Below are 17,466 nucleotides of genomic sequence, written 5' to 3'. Positions count from 1 at the left end.
ACCGCCCTGCCAGCCGGCGCGACACCGCGCTCACCTCCCCTCCGGGGTCAGACGTAGGGCAGGCGAGGGCAGCAACACGGGGCGAACCCGGGCGCTGGTTCCGCCAACCCGGCGGGATGGATGGTTGAGCGCCAAACAAGTACATAAGAGGGACCTTCTTTACCCACTCTTCTCTATAGGTCCCGTTTACCCTGTCGGGCTCCTTTTTTTCCTTCTCCTTTTTTTTTTTTTTTTTAACTTTTTTTACACGCTGGCCTGGTCTCCAAGTGTGCGCCTCTCAGCAATCGTCCGGCCATGGGAGGAGACGGGTTTGTCTGCAAGTGTCCTAAGGGTCTAGGGCGGGTGACGGTGGCTGGTCGGGATACTCACGCTGCACGCGTCGGCCCGCGGGGCGCAAGAGCCAAAGTACCGAGCCCGCGCGCGACAAGGCCGCGTGGGCGGGCACCTCATTTTCTGAGAAGTGCCAGGGCTCTTCAAACCCGACCCCCGCCTCCCCCTTCACTTTCTAGCTGGAAAGTTGTGCGGCGAGAGGCTGGGGGCGGAGAGAGGAACCCAGCCTGCCCCCTCCCGCTTCCTGCCCGGCCGCCTCCCATTGGCCAGAGGAGAGCCCAGGAATGCGAAGCGCCGCTTTAAAGGTGCGCGGCTCCGCCGCCTCGCCAGCCACTGCAGCCCAGCCGGCCGGCGAGTCCGGACTCCGCGAGCCCTCCCTGCGCAGCCTCCGCTCCGGCCGCCGCCTGCTCGGGCGCACCGCGCTCTCCAGCACTTGGCGCCCGTCGCTGCGCCCTCGCCGCCACTCCGGGCCGCTGCGCCCGTGTTCACACAGGTAAGGGGGTCTCTGGACAGCCGCCGAGGACCGACGCTGCCCCGGCCATCCACCTCGGGCTCTGAGACTCCACTCCCTCAGGGACTTCGGACCTCTATCCTGTCTCTCCCAGCTTCTCGTAGAACAGCTCCAGAGCGATCTTCTCCAGCCTTGGGGTTCACAGACCACTCCTTAGGATGCCCTAAGCCCTCCTCCCCAAATCTGTCAGTCCTCTAGAGAAGAGCACCTCCCATGCCCTCCCCGCACCCCAAACTACATCTCCTGATCCTGCTGTTACCCTCAACTTCCCAAGGAAACCCCTAGACTATTAGTCTTGCCCCCCCCCAAACACACTTGAAAACCACAGTCTTCTGCCTTCAACTCTCCTGTCCCTCCTGATGCTCTCCAACGAAAACTTGGTTCTCCCTTATTCCAGTAAATGTGGGCCAAGGGGGTGATTCCCAGGGACCTGACCCCATGCCCAGCCCCCAGTTTTTGCCCACTCTCCCTGCCTCACCACTTCTGACCCTGGGCTCTTATTTCCCGCTGCAGGCTCCCTGCTGGGCACAAACAGCTCCATCATGGGGCTGGCCTGGGGACTTGGTGTCCTGTTCCTGTTGCATGTGTGTGGCTCCAGCCGCATTCCAGGTGAGTCTATAATACCTTTGAGGGGGGATGGAAGATGGGGAGGTGCTGGTTACCCCAGGTGCTCCTGCCTTCCAGCTCTCTTCTCTTGTTTCTCCCTGATCCCTGATTGAAGGTCAGGATGCAAGTCCCTCTTCCATGGTGTTTCATCAGCTCTCTCAATGGTTTTCACCCTGTCCCTCTGGCTGCACCCTCAGAGCTGAGTCCCCCCACCCCCACCCCTGCCCCCTGTCTAGAAGGCTCACAGTGTGTCCTGCTTCTGTCTAACAGAGTCTGGTGGAGACAACAGCGTGTTCGACATCTTTGAACTCACCGGGGCTGCCCGCAAGGGTTCTGGGCGCCGACTGGTGAAGGGTCCTGACCCTTCTAGCCCAGCCTTCCGCATCGAAGACGCCAACCTGATACCCCCTGTGCCTGATGACAAGTTCCAAGACCTAGTGGATGCTGTGCGGGCAGAGAAAGGTTTCCTCCTCCTGGCCTCCCTGAGGCAAATGAAGAAGACCAGAGGCACCCTGCTGGCAGTAGAGCGGAAAGACCACTCTGGCCAGATCTTCAGCGTGGTCTCCAATGGCAAAGCAGGCACCCTGGACCTGAGCCTGACCGTGCAAGGGAAGCAGCATGTGGTGTCAGTGGAAGAAGCACTCCTGGCCACTGGCCAGTGGAAGAGCATCACCCTGTTTGTGCAGGAGGACAGGGCCCAGCTGTACATCGACTGTGAGAAGATGGAGAATGCTGAGCTAGACGTCCCCATCCAAAGCATCTTCACCAGGGACCTGGCCAGCATCGCCAGGCTCCGCATCGCAAAAGGAGGTGTCAATGACAATTTTCAGGTAAGGCCTCTTTTCCAGTTCTTGGCCTATGGAGTCTTCTGCCAGCAAGCTGATCTGTCAGGAGGGCTATAGCAGGAGAGGCTTGGGTTCCAGTAAAGAAAATACTAAAACCACTTTTTTAAACTTTAGGGAGCAACAGAATCAATTAGAAGGCTTGTCAAAACACATACTGCTGCACCTAGCTCCCAAAGTTTCAGAGTCAGTAGTTCTGAGCTAGGGCCTGATAATTTGCATTTGTAACAAATTCCAGGTGAAGTTGATGCCAGTGGGGGGTGTGCTGGGGACCACACTTTGAAAACCACTAAAGGAAACAAATGGTTTTCCTATAACAGCCTGTTCAAGCTTTAGGTACTTCTTATACTCTTCTCAAGAAAATAACTTATTTCAAATGCATTCAGCCAACTGTAACATTGCTTGAAATGGATACTTTTTCAAGCAGAATAAATACCACTTTGCTATTTGATCCCTCATGGGGATGTAGCGGGTATCAAATAAAAGGTTAAAGTAGTATGATTTGTTGCTGCAGCTTCTTCCTTGCTTAAACTTCTAGGTCTTTGCAACTGTGGCTTTGAAACTCCCACATTTAACTCTTTGACTCTGAAGAGTGTCATATCCCCCAGCTGTAGTATCAGATTCCATTTCCTGTATACCCAAGTAAGCTGATAACTGAATTCTTTGAAAAATACTGAAGACTTGGCAGAAGACACAATTTGAAGTTGTTCAGCAGTTTTTGTTGGTGTGTTATTTTGACATGATGATCTAAAAAGGGAGCTCTTTCAAACTTCTAGGACATCTATTGTGTGCTTTTCCTCACATAAACAGTCTCTCCCTGCCACTTACTGCCCTCCAACACTCTACAAGTAACATGTCTCCTCTGCCCACAGGGGGTGCTGCAAAGTGTGAGGTTTGTCTTTGGAACAACACCAGAAGACATCCTCAGGAACAAAGGCTGCTCCAGCTGTGAGTACCCTTCTATTTTTAGGGTGTATGGGGAAATTGGAACTCCACCCAAAACAAGCTGAGAAATTTAAGCAATGTTGGTTGTATATAAATGACCCTGGGTAACTTAGGTAAGAGGGTATATAAAAGTGACCTTAAAGGCTATTCCACACACACACACACATCTTCTCCATCTGCATCCCTTACCCCAAATAAAATGTCTTTTACAACTAGGAACTCTAGGGGCTGGCTGGTGAGAGCATCTTCTGTTATTTTTCTCATTGTGTGTGTTTCTTTTGTTTCTTGGCAGCTACCAGTGTCGTCCTCACCCTTGACAACAACGTGGTGAATGGTTCCAGCCCCGCCATCCGCACCAACTATATTGGCCATAAGACGAAGGATCTGCAAGCCATCTGCGGCATCTCCTGTGATGAGCTGTCTAGCATGGTACTGGAGCTCAGGGGCCTGCGCACCATTGTGACCACGCTTCAAGACAGCATCCGCAAAGTGGTCAGTGGCCTCCACTCCCAGGCCTTGAGCATAAGCCTTTAGAATGATCAGGAATGACTGAATGGGAAGTTGGACACTAATGACCCTTCTCCCCCTTTTAGACTGAAGAGAACAAAGAGCTGGCCATTGAGCTGAGGAGGCCTCCCCTCTGCTACCACAACGGAGTTCAGTACAGGAATAATGAGGAATGGACGGTCGATAGCTGCACCGAGTGTCGCTGTCAGGTAAGGGATCTTTACAAACTGAAATACAACTTGATGGCATGTGTTCAAAGCTGTGGTCCCTGGGGAAAGACCCAGTTGGCCACACAAGCTCTTTTTATGTTCCATGGCCTGATACCAAAGTGTAGGGGGGAGGGGAGGTTAAGATGCATTTATGACATCTATAAAATCTTTAAACGCTCAGGAAGTTTTTCAAAGTCTTAATTATACCCCAGACTAAATATCTAAAAGAACAAATCTAAGATACCAGAATAATTTACCTTCTTTATTTCAAATACTAAGTGTTGAATTCCAGGTAAATGACACCTGGTTGGAACAGCCCATTCTCCCCCACCCCCACCCCTGATTTGGATTCAGCTATGACAAGGAGGTCCTTTTACTGCAGTTATTGACGGTTCAGATAACACGGCCTGACATTGTCAGGACGGAACCATCTGCTTAGCTCAGGTGGCACTGCCTGCGGTGTGTGGCTCATTAAGCAAAGTCAAGCTTAAATACAAATCATGGGTTTGGGACTTCGGAGACATCTTTACTAAATTCCCATTCTTCTCCAATATACAAAACCAGATCTATACATCAGGGAAAAATATGCTCATTGATCTTCTTTTCCCCATAGAGAGATCATTTTTTTAAAAATTTGAAAGTACCAGCTGAGTTTTATGAGTTTAGTTTCAGATGCAGATCAGTGGATTTGACCCATGATAGTTGATAAGTTCTTCATGTGGTAACTTCCACCATTGACCAAGTAGCGATTAAGAAAGAGCTGTCCAAGGAATGAATGGAATGACAAGTAACAAGCGCTAGAACTGTATCGACAATACTGGTGGCTGCAGATAAGACAGGCCTTCTCTTCAGATCATTCCAATAGAGCATTGATAGCCCTGACCCTTCATCTTGTACTGAAATGTTATAGTATGTAAGCCTCTGCTTGCAATATGTTTAGTAACCCATTTCTTCCCTCCTCTTGCCCTGCAGAACTCAGTTACCATCTGCAAAAAAGTGTCCTGCCCTATTATGCCCTGTTCCAACGCCACAGTTCCTGATGGAGAATGCTGCCCACGGTGTTGGCGTAAGTTCCTAAAACTGCATAACCATTCTTTAGTGACATGGTCGATTCTACGTAAACACTGGACAGCTGAGCACAACACTGGAGCCCACCACCATTTCCATCATAGGTTTTCATTCGGTGTTTTGCTCTAGCATGTGGTTAACCAGTGGCTTGATCACTGTCTAGAGCCAGAAACTCCATTATGACTGAATCTCCGGATTATAGTAAATGCAATAATAATCTTGATATAGCTTCTTGATCCTGATGGTTTGCTTTGAGGAAAAGAGAGATGAATTGGTAGCAGCAATAACTCTGAAGTTCACTGTTTTTAGCATTTGAATTTACGGTCTACAGTTAAGAAAAATCTGCTCACCAGAAAAGTTGATGGGCTATAGTGCAAGTGTTGCACTTAATTGGACCTAGAAGTTCTACCCAACTTATCTGCAGGAATAGGAGGCCTAAAAGAATAATAGCAGTTGGAGTTTAAGGGCACTGAAGGAAATAAGACACTATATTGCTCTGTGGCAACCTGTCCCTGGTTTTTGTTGCCAGTATAAATTACTGAGACAATATTGATTGTAATAGGTACAAGTCATAAAAATGATTCATCACAACTAAGATAAGAAGTGAAACAGGAAAGTAGCACTGGCCTTGTCCACACCCCTGCACCCACACACTGGTCACAGCTCAGAGTAACCAGTCCCATCCACGGATCATGTTCGCAATCTTGGCACTAGGGTAATCACTTGTATGCCTATTTCTATTCAGCATTCACTTCAGGTGTATGTTAAAGAGAACAAAACTAGCTGGAGACTAGTGGAGTTTTTTGAACTTGAATCAGAAATTGCTAGGGAAACTTCTAACTGATGGCAAGAGAAAACAAGTTCTCTAGCCCGTGTCTGCTACCGCTAGGTGTGATTGTAGTCATGGCGCCTAGGCAGCTGGTAAACAAATACATTCTCCTCTTATAAAAAGGAGTTCAGAGAAGGCCCCAGATGTTAAGGTAAGAGGATCAACACACTGATTAACCTCATGACCGAGTTGGAGCCCAGAGCCAGCAGCAGCTGAGCTGCCTTCAAGCTCACCTGTCAAACACATGGTCCATGGCTCCCCTAAAAATCAAAAGTGACTCCTATAAGCTGCCTGAAACTGGTATTCTTGGGAGCCCGAGGTTGGAAATGCCTGCCTACCAAGAGATCTTAGGTCAGGAAAGGGAAACTCACTTGAAATGTTGAGAAAGGAGAAGGGAGGCGGGACGAATAGGACACACAAGCTGGGAGAAGGCAGAGCCGGGCTGACCCAGGCACAACGTCCATTGCCGGATGCAGTGCCTGCAGTGACCCGGGATAAACCCTTTGGCTGTCGGCCTAAGAAACATATGGTTTTTCACCCTCTGGGCAGGGAAGAAAATCCTGACTAGTGCAGTCTAAAGAATAGTTGTAATGACCACACGCTAAATGAACCCGCTTCCCCTGCAGCCAGCGACTCTGCAGACGACGGCTGGTCCCCCTGGTCCGAGTGGACCTCCTGCTCTGCGACGTGTGGCAACGGGATCCAGCAGCGCGGTCGCTCCTGCGACAGCCTCAACAGCCGGTGCGAGGGCTCCTCCGTCCAGACGCGGACCTGCCACAGGCAGGAGTGTGACAAGAGATGTAAGCAGCTTCGCCACTTCGGCATGTGGGACTGACCTGTCCTGGTCACCGCCAGGTTCAGTTCCAAAGCACAGAGCTTAAGCGCACGGGTTCTAGATTCTTTGGATCAGAAGCCTGGTTCTACCATCTACCCGTACACCCTGGAGACTCTGAGACTCTGTCCTCATCTGCTAATTGGGGGTGATAATGGTCCTTGAAGGGTTATTTTGAGGAATTTAGTTAGATAATGCATTTAAAGCAGGTAGCACAGAGGTTGGTTCATGGTAAGCACCCTGTAAAGATCAGCTTTGTACTTCAGTTAAACAGGATGGTGGCTGGAGCCATTGGTCCCCGTGGTCATCTTGTTCTGTGACATGTGGTGATGGTGTGATCACAAGGATTCGGCTCTGCAACTCTCCCAGCCCCCAGATGAACGGGAAACCGTGTGAAGGCGAAGCTCGGGAGACCAAAGCCTGCAAGAAAGACGCCTGCCCTGGTGAGTGTGAGCATGCTGCCCGGCTGATGAGAGCTGGCCCCGAGCCTGCTCCACCCGGCTGATGGCCTGGCATCTGCCCCATCTGCTCAGTGGATCATGGAGGGGAAAAGGTTACTTTCTAGAGAAACAAACAAAGTCCTACATAGTCAGCAGCAGCTTTTAATCAAAAACAGAAAACATTTCAAACTTGCCCTCATCCCTTTATGTGTCAGGGTAGCAGCAATTTCTTGAACAGACTTAGTGTTCTGTGACAGGTAGGGTGTTTGAGATGGACTTTAACTTCTGCATGTGGTTTGCTTTCTTATAGTCAATGGAGGCTGGGGTCCCTGGTCACCATGGGACATCTGTTCTGCCACCTGTGGAGGAGGGGTGCAGAAGCGGAGCCGGCTCTGCAACAACCCCACCCCCCAGTTTGGAGGCAAGGACTGCGTTGGAGACGCGATGGAAAACCAGCTCTGCAACAAGCAGGACTGCCCCATTGGTGAGCCACGCAGCCCGGGCAGGACCACCTCGGGGTTTCTTTTAACTGAAGTCCAGTCAGCTTTCCAAGGGAGTTCCAGCTCCGAATGGTCCTGAGTGGTTTGATTACTCTAAAACGACAAATAGACAACATAATCTCAAAGTATCAGTTACATAGACCCTATTTTACATGGTGCTATATTTTAAGTGATTAGTATGATAGTTAATAATAGCTCAGACCAACCATTTTTCTGTCTCTGGTCTCAGATGGATGCCTGTCCAATCCCTGCTTTGCTGGCACCAAGTGCACCAGCTACCCTGATGGCAGCTGGAGATGTGGTGCTTGCCCCCCGGGCTATGGCGGAAATGGCATCCACTGCAAAGACATTGACGAGGTGAGAAACTGGTGGCTCAGAGTTACTCCATCAAGGGAAGCAGTTAACCCGTCCTACTTACCTCCCATGGCAGCATCTTCTAAACATTAAGCATACTGTTATTTCTTCCATAGTGCAAATTAGTGCCCGACGCCTGCTTCAGTCACAATGGGGAGCACAGGTGCGAGAACACAGACCCCGGCTACAACTGCCTGCCCTGCCCCCCGCGCTTCACCGGCTCGCAGCCCTTCGGCCGGGGCGTGGAGCACGCCACTACCAACAAACAGGTACGCGGTCCAGGCTGGCAGACCAGCGTGAAGCAAGGTGTCCTCGGTGGAAAGAAGTAGAAAAGGGAGGAATGTCATTTCATCCCCATCAGAAAAAACAAGGAAGAGGGTGAATGCACAGTCCAGCTTTTAGACTCACAACTAAAAACCTCACTGTAAGTCCAGCAGCAGCAGAATAGTCCATCACATTTGGAAACGCTGCTCTGGAATAAGCTGTGAGCTGACGGACCTGTAACTGCCTAGATGCTGAGCGAGGAAAAACACAGAAAGCAACACGAACCTATAGCCTGGATATCTGCAGGGGACGTAGGGAGGGACAGCGTCACCCACACTCTGTCCAGAGACGACAGGGATCTGGGTTCTTGCTTCTGAGGAATCCGGAGACTCTTGAAGGCTCTGCGTTAACATGAGGATATTGTCCCCTCAGGTGTGCAAACCCCGCAACCCATGCACAGATGGGACGCACAACTGCAACAAGAATGCCAAGTGCAACTACCTGGGTCACTACAGCGACCCCCTGTACCGCTGCGAGTGCAAGCCTGGCTACGCTGGCAACGGCATCATCTGTGGGGAGGACACAGACCTGGACGGCTGGCCCAACGAGGACCTAGTGTGTGTGGCCAATGCAACCTACCACTGCAAAAAGGTAAAACCAGCCCCCCTCTGGTGCTTCCAGAGAGAAGGCACATCACCCTGAGCATAACAACAGGCCGGGGAGTTCTAAATGCTTCAAGTTTGAAAATGACCCTGAAAGGTCAGGTCAGCCTGAATTAAAAGCAGAACAGCATTCATTCTTAATAATAGTAAAGCCCTTGGTGCCAAGAACATGAATGCAGCAGGCCCGTTTGGCACTTATGTTCCAAAGTCCGTTATTTTGTCCAAAAGATGGTTTGCTTCTCTACCAAGTCTACAGGCAGACTATGGCTTGTGTTCCCAGCATGCATAAAACCTAGAGCATTTATACAGATTTTATATATAAACACATATATCGCCCAAGAAAACGTTTTTTGTCCTCCTGCAAAAATATATGTGTTGTTGCAGAGTAGCATTCAGTTCTCCCATGCGTGAGCTGTGCAAAGGACACACAAACTGCAGCTATAATGTGCTTCTTCTCTTTCCAGGATAACTGCCCCAACCTGCCCAATTCAGGGCAGGAAGACTACGACAAGGATGGAATCGGCGATGCCTGTGATGACGACGATGACAATGATAAAATTCCAGATGACAGGGTAAAAACAAATGTTGCCCAGTCCTCTTTCATCTTTTCTATTTAGTAACAGCCTGAGACACTAGATCCATTTGAATTTACAGTTATAAGAAAAAATATACTAAACTGATATATTGGATAATCAGAAAATATTCATTGTGTTCCAGTAGTTTGAGGACATGGATGTTGCCAAAAAAATTTTTAAAGGAGTGTTTTGTTTTTCATCACCTTCCCTCTCCTCATTTGAGAAAAATATTCCCTGTATAAATAAATGACATTTTGTCCCCCCTAGTTCATTTCAAATATTTAAATTACAGCAAAATTTACTTAGGGTATATTGGAAACTAAGATGAGCTTATATTTAAATCTCACTGACTTAGAATCAACAGGAATTCATTTTTTATTCATGAAATCCTGGCTTTTGACTTTTGCAGTGATCATTTCACACTGAGTGCTCTATCCGTTTATCCACTAGGTAGAAAATAACTGTTGCAGATTTTTGCAGTTTTATATATACATTATGCACATGGTTTGAGCTTGGAGTTGATTTCACAGACAGTGTTGTAAAATGCTTTATTTCTTCTTTTTACAGGACAACTGTCCATTCCATTACAACCCAGCCCAGTATGACTATGACAGAGACGACGTGGGAGACCGCTGTGACAACTGCCCCTACAACCACAACCCAGACCAGGCTGACACGGATGGCAACGGGGAAGGGGACGCCTGTGCTGCAGACATCGATGGAGATGGTAAGGGGCTCCCTGACCCCCGCAGACCCGGCGGTGAGGGCGACTGTGCTCAGCTTCCGAATGACTTTTCTCCGGCCCTGGCTATTAAGTGTGGGGTTTTAATTGAAACAACTGAGGATGGAGAGTTCAGGTCTTACTTGTTTCTGTTCTCGGCAGGTATCCTCAATGAACGAGACAACTGCCAGTATGTCTATAATGTGGACCAGAGGGACACCGATATGGACGGGGTTGGAGATCAGTGTGACAACTGCCCTCTGGAACATAATCCAGATCAGGTAGGTGGACTCCTTTCAAAATCTTTTCAGCAAAGTACTGGAATATCCCTTTCTGGTCCTGTAAAAAATAGAGTGCAGACACTTCCATTGCCATGGCTCTCAATGGCCTCATAGCCAGTTTCAATATTTTCATGCACACGGGGTGTCTGATGGGATCTCCGTGTGGCGTCCCGTAGGTCTTGACATGATAGTCTTGTAACCTCAACCATGCCTTGTACAAGTTCTCCGTGACTTGTTCAGCATGATGTACCCTCGAGATAAATTATACAGAGTAGAAATCTGTAACTGACAACTCTAGTAATATTAAACATATTTAAGACTAAGAGATGAAAGAAAATGTTCTTAAGTAAAATACCCATTTTCATGGCTATTGATATAATCTGGCTGGAAGAAAATCATCAAACTAAAATGACTTTCTCCAAACTGGAGAAATTCCTGGTTGTCATTCTTCAGAAGTGTTTGGCCTTGCAGACAGACATCATTCTCAGCCTGTGCTGGGAGTACCACAGAGAGACATTGGCCGGAACGGTTTCCACGTCTGAAAGTACTTGTTTCCTTGTGCATCCACCCATCATTATTTTCTAGGGACAGAAGTTAAGGGATATTTTTTTCTAAAATGCACTGTTCTGGAAATTCAGAAACCAGCTTTTAAAAAATGGGATATTTTTATAAGATTCAAGATACGAGAAATCTAGCTTTTTCCTCCTAGTATTTGCTCAAATGAGGTTCTAAGAAAAAGGCAACAGGATGAAGCGCTCCGGGCCATCGTGGGGAAGTGAGAATGACCTGAGATAGCTTTGCTGACCGAACGGCACTGAGAGTGGGATTTCGTGACTGGGTCTTACCATAAACTTTCTCATTTACCCTCTCTGCATGAGCCTTTGGTTTCTCAGACCATGACCAAATTTGTAACAAAATTCAGACATTGTGTAAAAATCTTACTGGCAAAGAGCATAAATACTGGCAAGAAAAATTTCAGGTTGTATATAAATAATCTTTAAGCACCCAGTGCACACTGGATAACGTAAAAGGACTCTGAGAAAATAGAGTTTTGAAAAAACTTAAGAGTTTTGACTTTACCTGAGTCAACAGATGACAGTCCTTATGGACTACATGTATAAAACCAAATACCTGAAAATAAACTAATTGATCCCTGCTGTGTGCATTACCCAGCATGCACAAAGACAGGGCTGTGTTTCTGTGACCTAATGGCCTAGGGCAGAAGCTGACATGTCAACAAATTTACAGTTGAAACCCTTCAATAGAAAAATAACAAAGGAACCCAAAGAATTTCATTTAACATTAAAGATAGAATCAGTTAACACTGCATTTAATCCTTAGTGATTAAGTGATGCTTCCTATTTAATTTTGCTCAGAATGTTTTATATAAATATTTTTAAAAACTTAAACCTACCTTTCCAAATTTTCATATGAAAATACAGATCAAAGAAAAAAATTGTTAATATGACTATCTTTTGGCAGTAGCATGTGGAAGACATAAAATTCTACTAGCCATAACACACATGGAAGAATCTTCCATAAGTTATCATTAACATTAACAATTTATAAATCAATTTACCCTCTGTTTCTCTTTCAGCTCGACTCTGACTCAGACCGCATTGGAGATACCTGTGACAACAATCAGGATATTGATGAAGATGGCCACCAGAACAATCTGGACAACTGTCCCTATGTGCCCAATGCAAACCAGGCCGACCATGACAAAGATGGCAAGGGAGACGCCTGTGACCATGATGATGACAATGACGGCATTCCTGATGACAGGGACAACTGCAGACTTGTGCCCAATCCTGACCAGAAGGATTCTGATGGTAAGTCAGTAGAGCTACTTTTTAAGAGGAAATAAAAACAAAGCTGCATGCATTTGAGAGGATCAAGAGGCTAAATGCCAACTTTGGCAAGATAGTGAAATCTGACACCATTAATAATAGTATTGCAGAATTTCACTGAGCTCCTCTTCCCTTTTTGACCTTAGGTGATGGTCGAGGTGATGCTTGCAAAGATGACTTTGACCATGACAGTGTGCCAGACATAGATGACATCTGTCCTGAAAACTTTGATATCAGTGAGACTGATTTCCGCCGATTCCAGATGATTCCTCTAGATCCCAAGGGGACGTCTCAGAATGACCCTAACTGGGTAGTACGCCATCAGGGTAAAGAACTCGTCCAGACTGTCAACTGTGATCCTGGACTTGCTGTAGGTAAGTAGTTTGTTCTTTGAACAAAAAACTAATGCACACATAGGAAAAAAGCAAATATAAAACCTGGCAGTTTGTGTGTCCCTGTGGGTAATAAGGATGTCTGGGAATGTAATGGAGAACCTTCTGACAGCTGCAGTTTTTAACCTGGATCTGGCCTCATCTTTAAGGTTATGACGAGTTTAACGCTGTGGACTTCAGTGGCACCTTCTTCATCAATACTGAAAGGGATGATGACTATGCTGGATTTGTGTTTGGCTACCAGTCCAGCAGCCGTTTCTACGTTGTGATGTGGAAGCAGATCACCCAGACCTACTGGGACACCAACCCCACAAGGGCTCAGGGATACTCAGGTCTTTCTGTGAAAGTCGTGAACTCCACCACAGGGCCTGGCGAGCACCTGCGGAACGCCCTGTGGCACACGGGCAACACCCCTGGCCAGGTAGGAACACCACCTGCAGAAGGGGGTGAGTGCACGGTGCTTGACTGGCACTGCAGCTGCTGTGCTGTGACCAAGGCTCAGAGGGAGGGAGTCTTAGATATCATGTTCCCTGCATCATCAACTACTGCATTAAGCTCTGCTTTGTGAAACCATAATTGTGTCTAAAAGGGCACTCACCATAACTGCAGTTACCCTTCAAATCCAAAGGCAGTTTCAGCCTCTTCAAACCAAAAGGCTCCCTCCCTTCTTTCTTTCTACTTTATATGTGCATTCAAAGGCACGCGTCAAATGAGAGAGGCCTTAGAAAAAATAAAAAATTTCAGCCCTCTGAGGTCAGCGTGACCCCCTTCAAGCACTGGTTCCAACAGAATGAAATGAAAATATTCTCACTGAGGAGCTGCATTTCACCCTTTCCTCTCCTTCCCTTCAGGTGCGCACCTTGTGGCATGACCCTCACCAGATAGGATGGAAGGATTTCACTGCCTACAGATGGCATCTCAGCCACAGGCCAAAGACTGGTTTCATTCGGTAAGATTGCACTGAGTCAACATCACTCACTGTCCCAGCAACGAGCAAGAAGGAAGAGGCCAAACCACGGGGTGTCACTAACAAGATTTCCTTCTTTCCTGCAGAGTGGTGATGTACGAAGGGAAGAAAATCATGGCTGACTCGGGCCCCCTCTATGACAAAACCTATGCTGGCGGTAGACTAGGGTTGTTTGTCTTCTCTCAAGAAATGGTATTCTTCTCCGACCTGAAATACGAGTGCAGAGGTAGGAGCCCCCTTACAGTGACTGTAAGGTTGAGATCTCTAATTCAGACCAAGATCGAGAGTGCCAATTATGGGAGAGTCAGATTTAAAGACTACTTTATAGATAGGGTTATCTGTGTTTCACTGTTGAAAACACAGTGATAAAAATGAAATAAGGCCTATGAACTGGGGCTTATGAAATCTCAAGTCTTGTTAACAAAATGAACTTGCACAGCAATCTGTTCTTCATACACAGTGCAAAGGTAAAATGCACACGGGCTCCTGTACCATTTAGATCACATTAATAATACTGAAATTTTGACATGTTTCTGTGCCATGTAGTTTTATTTTACACCATGGAGGCACACGCTGCCTTTCAGAAGCTTTCCCTGTTATATGAGGCATGTTATACAAGGCATGAGAATATTTACTACTAAGCTCGGCTGATTTTTCTCCATTCTCATTCCCTCAGTGGTTAATCCAATGGAGTCCATCCAGCTTTGAGCTTCCCCCAAAAATAAATGTTTCCTAAATGTTTACTGGGACAAGGCCTGGTGGCAACAAGATCTATTTGAGTTTTAAGAAATGGTTAATTTTACTCAAAAAATATTTAAATTGTTATAATCTTTGAGTCTGAATTCTTAACATAAAATACCATCAACATTAAATACTGAAGGCTCAGAGAGCAGGACCTAATTCTGCAAGGTCATATTCCCTCAGTCTCCTAGCATGAACAGTTATTTTAGGAACTAACCAGCTTAACTTACGGTTTTGTCATTATAAAAGTAGAGCTAATCTAAGGTTGTTCATTCATTAAGTGATATTAAGATGACAATGCCTTTATGAATTAGGTTTTTATTTATATATTTGTGTTTTGTTTATTTAACAGATTCCTAATCTTCAAACTGTTGATCAAAAGACTGATCATAACCAGTGCTGGTCTTGTACCGTCTGGAACTATGGGCTTAAGGAAACCCCCAGGATTACTCCTCCCTGCCTGCCTTTTTTCTCTGCTTGCATCCGTGTGGACTCTTAAAACATGTGACTTGACTCAAGAAAATGCAATTTTCCAAATCAGAGTCAGCATTCAGCCTCTGAATAAGAAGAGAATCTTACAAGAATATAAATAATTACTTTGGTTTGCTTTTGAAGAAAGCAAAAGCACCCACCTGCTTCGGTTGAAAGGTGCCAGCTCCGCCCAGCTCTTGTCAGAGCCGGGTGCTACTGTAAGGCCATCTCTGAGCAGTGGACTCAGAAGCGCTTTCGGGCATGTGAGAGAAGGGAGGACTCACTAGAATTGGCAAACAACCACTCCTGACCCTTGGGAATTGGGGGAGCAGGGGCCAAAGGCCTAAGGGGAGGGCGCCAACCCCAGAGGTGATTGTATAAGGAAAAGATGGAGAAACTGTTACATGTCCGGTACTAAACCATTTTCAGGGGATTTGAAAGACTATTGCTGGTTTTCATGATGCTGACCGGTGTTAGCTGATAGGCACTTAAGTAGGAACGGGGAGGAAGGGAAGGATGACTTGTGGACTTCCTCTTGGATCCCCCCCCCCTTCCATGTCACATGTAGTGACCAGAATAGGAAAGCAGAATTAAACCAGAAAGTAAGGCAGCGCTGACTGCTACTGCCCAGCTGCATCACAATTGTTGGTTTCGTTCCCGATGTAGATTGTGCAGATGTAGCAGGAAAGCAAGAAGACCTACCATCTCAGTGAGTACCCGGCTGCCTCCCGAGGGAGGGGCAGCCAGGCTTGTATTTTTATGGTTAGAAAGGCACAAAATTATCAACTTAGCTAAAACATTCCTTTTCTCTCTTTTTTCCTGAATATCTTGGAGTTTTCTAATTTTGTTTCAGACTATAGTTTTGTGTTTTTACACTTTACAATGTAAAATATTTATTTTTTACTTAACTCTGGAGAATCTGCCTGAAAGACTTCATGGAACAGGAAGAAGCAGGACTATCCATATCATCTTTGCTGAGGCTTCATGACTGTAAGATTGTAAATACAGATTATTTATTAACTCTGTCCTTCCTGGACCCTGGCTTTCATGTGGAAAGGGAGAGCACGTAGTTGAGGTTTATCAGCAAATCTCTTGCACAAGGCAGATCAGCACAGCGAGCTGCTCTTCGCATTGTGCTTAAATGACTTGGGATGTTTTTGTCTCTTCTAGTGGAATTAGCTGGTTGTCCATTTGCAGGTGTTTTTAGATTGCAAAGAAAGCTATGAGGCCTTTGACACTGTTTTACTCCATTCCTTGTGCCTATTTCCAGGGATAAGAAAAGCATCTACACTTACTATTTTTTCATTTTTCCAAAAGAAAAAAAATGACAAAGGTGAAACTTATATACAAATATTACCTCATTTGTTGTGTGACTGAGTAAAGGATTTTTGGCTCAAGCAGAAAGAGTTTAAGTGTCTAACAAACTTAAAGCTACTGTAGTACCTAAAAAGAGTCAATGTGTTGTACATAGTATAAAAGTTCTTTGCAGAAAAGTATTCCCAATAAGGAAATAGCATTGAAATGTTAAATACATTTTCTGAAAGTTATGTTTTTTTTCTATCATCTTATATACCATTGCTTTATTTTTATAAATTATTTTCTCATTGCCATTGGAATAGATATCTCAGATTGTGTAGATATGCTATTTAAATAATTTATCAGGAAATACTGCCTGTAGAGTTAGTATTTCTATTTTTATAAAATGTTTGCACACTGAATTGAAGAATTGTTGGGTTTTGTTTTGTTTTGATTTGTTTTTTGCTTGCCCCTCCCCAGTTTTTACTATTTGCCAATATCTTTTTCTAGGAATGTGCTTTTTTTTTGTACATTTTATCCATTTTACATTCTAAAGCAGTGTAAGTTGTATATTACTGTTTCTTATGTACAAGGAACAACAATAAATCATATGGAAATTTATATTTATACTTACTGTGTCAACGTTTATTTGTTCTCTAAAGGCTTTACATTATGAGGTACGAGTAAATTCTATTCTTTTTTATTGCATTTATTGATATATAGAAAGAGGAGAGGTCGGGGGGAGAAGCAGGAAGCATCAGCTCATAGTACTTGCTCCTGTATGTGCCTTGACCAGGCGAGCCCAGAGTTTTGAACCCCATTCTTAAGTCAGTATTGCATACACACACAAAAAAAATTCCAGTAAGTAATGGTTAACATTCACAGTTTCCATACAATTTAAGAAGACTTGAGATGCTTAGAATATACACTTGCTGGATTTGTGGAATAGAAGAACAAGACAAATTGGCCTAGCATATTAAAAAATACAGAAAAAAGAACAGCCCCCAAAATGTGGGCCCCAAAGGGATACAATTTCATATTTTATTAAGGTCATTTATTGAATCCTTTTCAAAATCTAGTTCTGTTTCTTTAAAAAAAAATAAAAGTAAAAACAAAGGGGGAAAATCCAGGATTGAAGCATTAATTCTCACACCCAGATTTTCTGAGCCATGAATGATGGCACTGGGTTAGCAACACATTGAGTATGGTGGAGAAGCTTTACAAGAGTTGTGAGGGGGAACTGTCCTAGAAAAGTTGAGCCAAACTCTACAGA

The 17,466-nt window shown here is 45.6% G+C and overlaps 2 protein-coding genes across 2 annotated transcripts in view; one reads left to right on the top strand and one right to left on the bottom strand.

The window, feature by feature from the left end:
- The first annotated feature begins 669 nt into the window (after positions 1-669).
- Positions 670-16,822, top strand: THBS1 (thrombospondin 1). Its single transcript, XM_066277141.1, has 22 exons — positions 670-823; positions 1,355-1,450; positions 1,718-2,277; positions 3,162-3,237; positions 3,527-3,726; positions 3,828-3,950; positions 4,923-5,016; positions 6,474-6,647; positions 6,946-7,122; positions 7,430-7,603; positions 7,849-7,976; positions 8,090-8,242; positions 8,670-8,888; positions 9,364-9,471; positions 10,042-10,201; positions 10,358-10,476; positions 12,074-12,308; positions 12,473-12,700; positions 12,868-13,139; positions 13,570-13,667; positions 13,772-13,911; positions 14,779-16,822. The coding sequence occupies exons 2-22, from the start codon at positions 1,384-1,386 to the stop codon at positions 14,784-14,786; spliced, it is 3,513 nt and encodes a 1,170-aa protein (XP_066133238.1). The 5' UTR covers positions 670-823; positions 1,355-1,383; the 3' UTR covers positions 14,787-16,822.
- Positions 7,617-17,466, bottom strand: part of FSIP1 (fibrous sheath interacting protein 1) — a 285,720-nt gene continuing 275,870 nt past the window's right edge. Inside the window, exon 13 of the mRNA XM_066277143.1 lies at positions 7,617-7,712. The gene's annotated coding sequence lies outside the window, so the exon portion shown is untranslated. The remainder of the gene's footprint in view (positions 7,713-17,466) is intronic.

This window comes from Saccopteryx bilineata, chromosome 4 (genome assembly GCF_036850765.1).
Source record: "Saccopteryx bilineata isolate mSacBil1 chromosome 4, mSacBil1_pri_phased_curated, whole genome shotgun sequence".
NCBI lineage: Eukaryota > Metazoa > Chordata > Mammalia > Chiroptera > Emballonuridae > Saccopteryx > Saccopteryx bilineata.
Note: the sequence above shows the minus strand (reverse complement) of the source record. Positions and strands in the feature narration are given on the sequence as shown.

Coding starts and splice junctions, on each gene's coding strand:
- THBS1 (XM_066277141.1), top strand. CDS start 1,384: ATGGGGCTGGCCTGGGGACTTGGTGTCCTGTTCCTGTTGCATGTGTGT. Junction 8,243..8,669: donor ACGCCACTACCAACAAACAG/GTACGCGGTCCA, acceptor TTGTCCCCTCAG/GTGTGCAAACCCCGCAACCC. Junction 9,472..10,041: donor ATAAAATTCCAGATGACAGG/GTAAAAACAAAT, acceptor TTCTTTTTACAG/GACAACTGTCCATTCCATTA.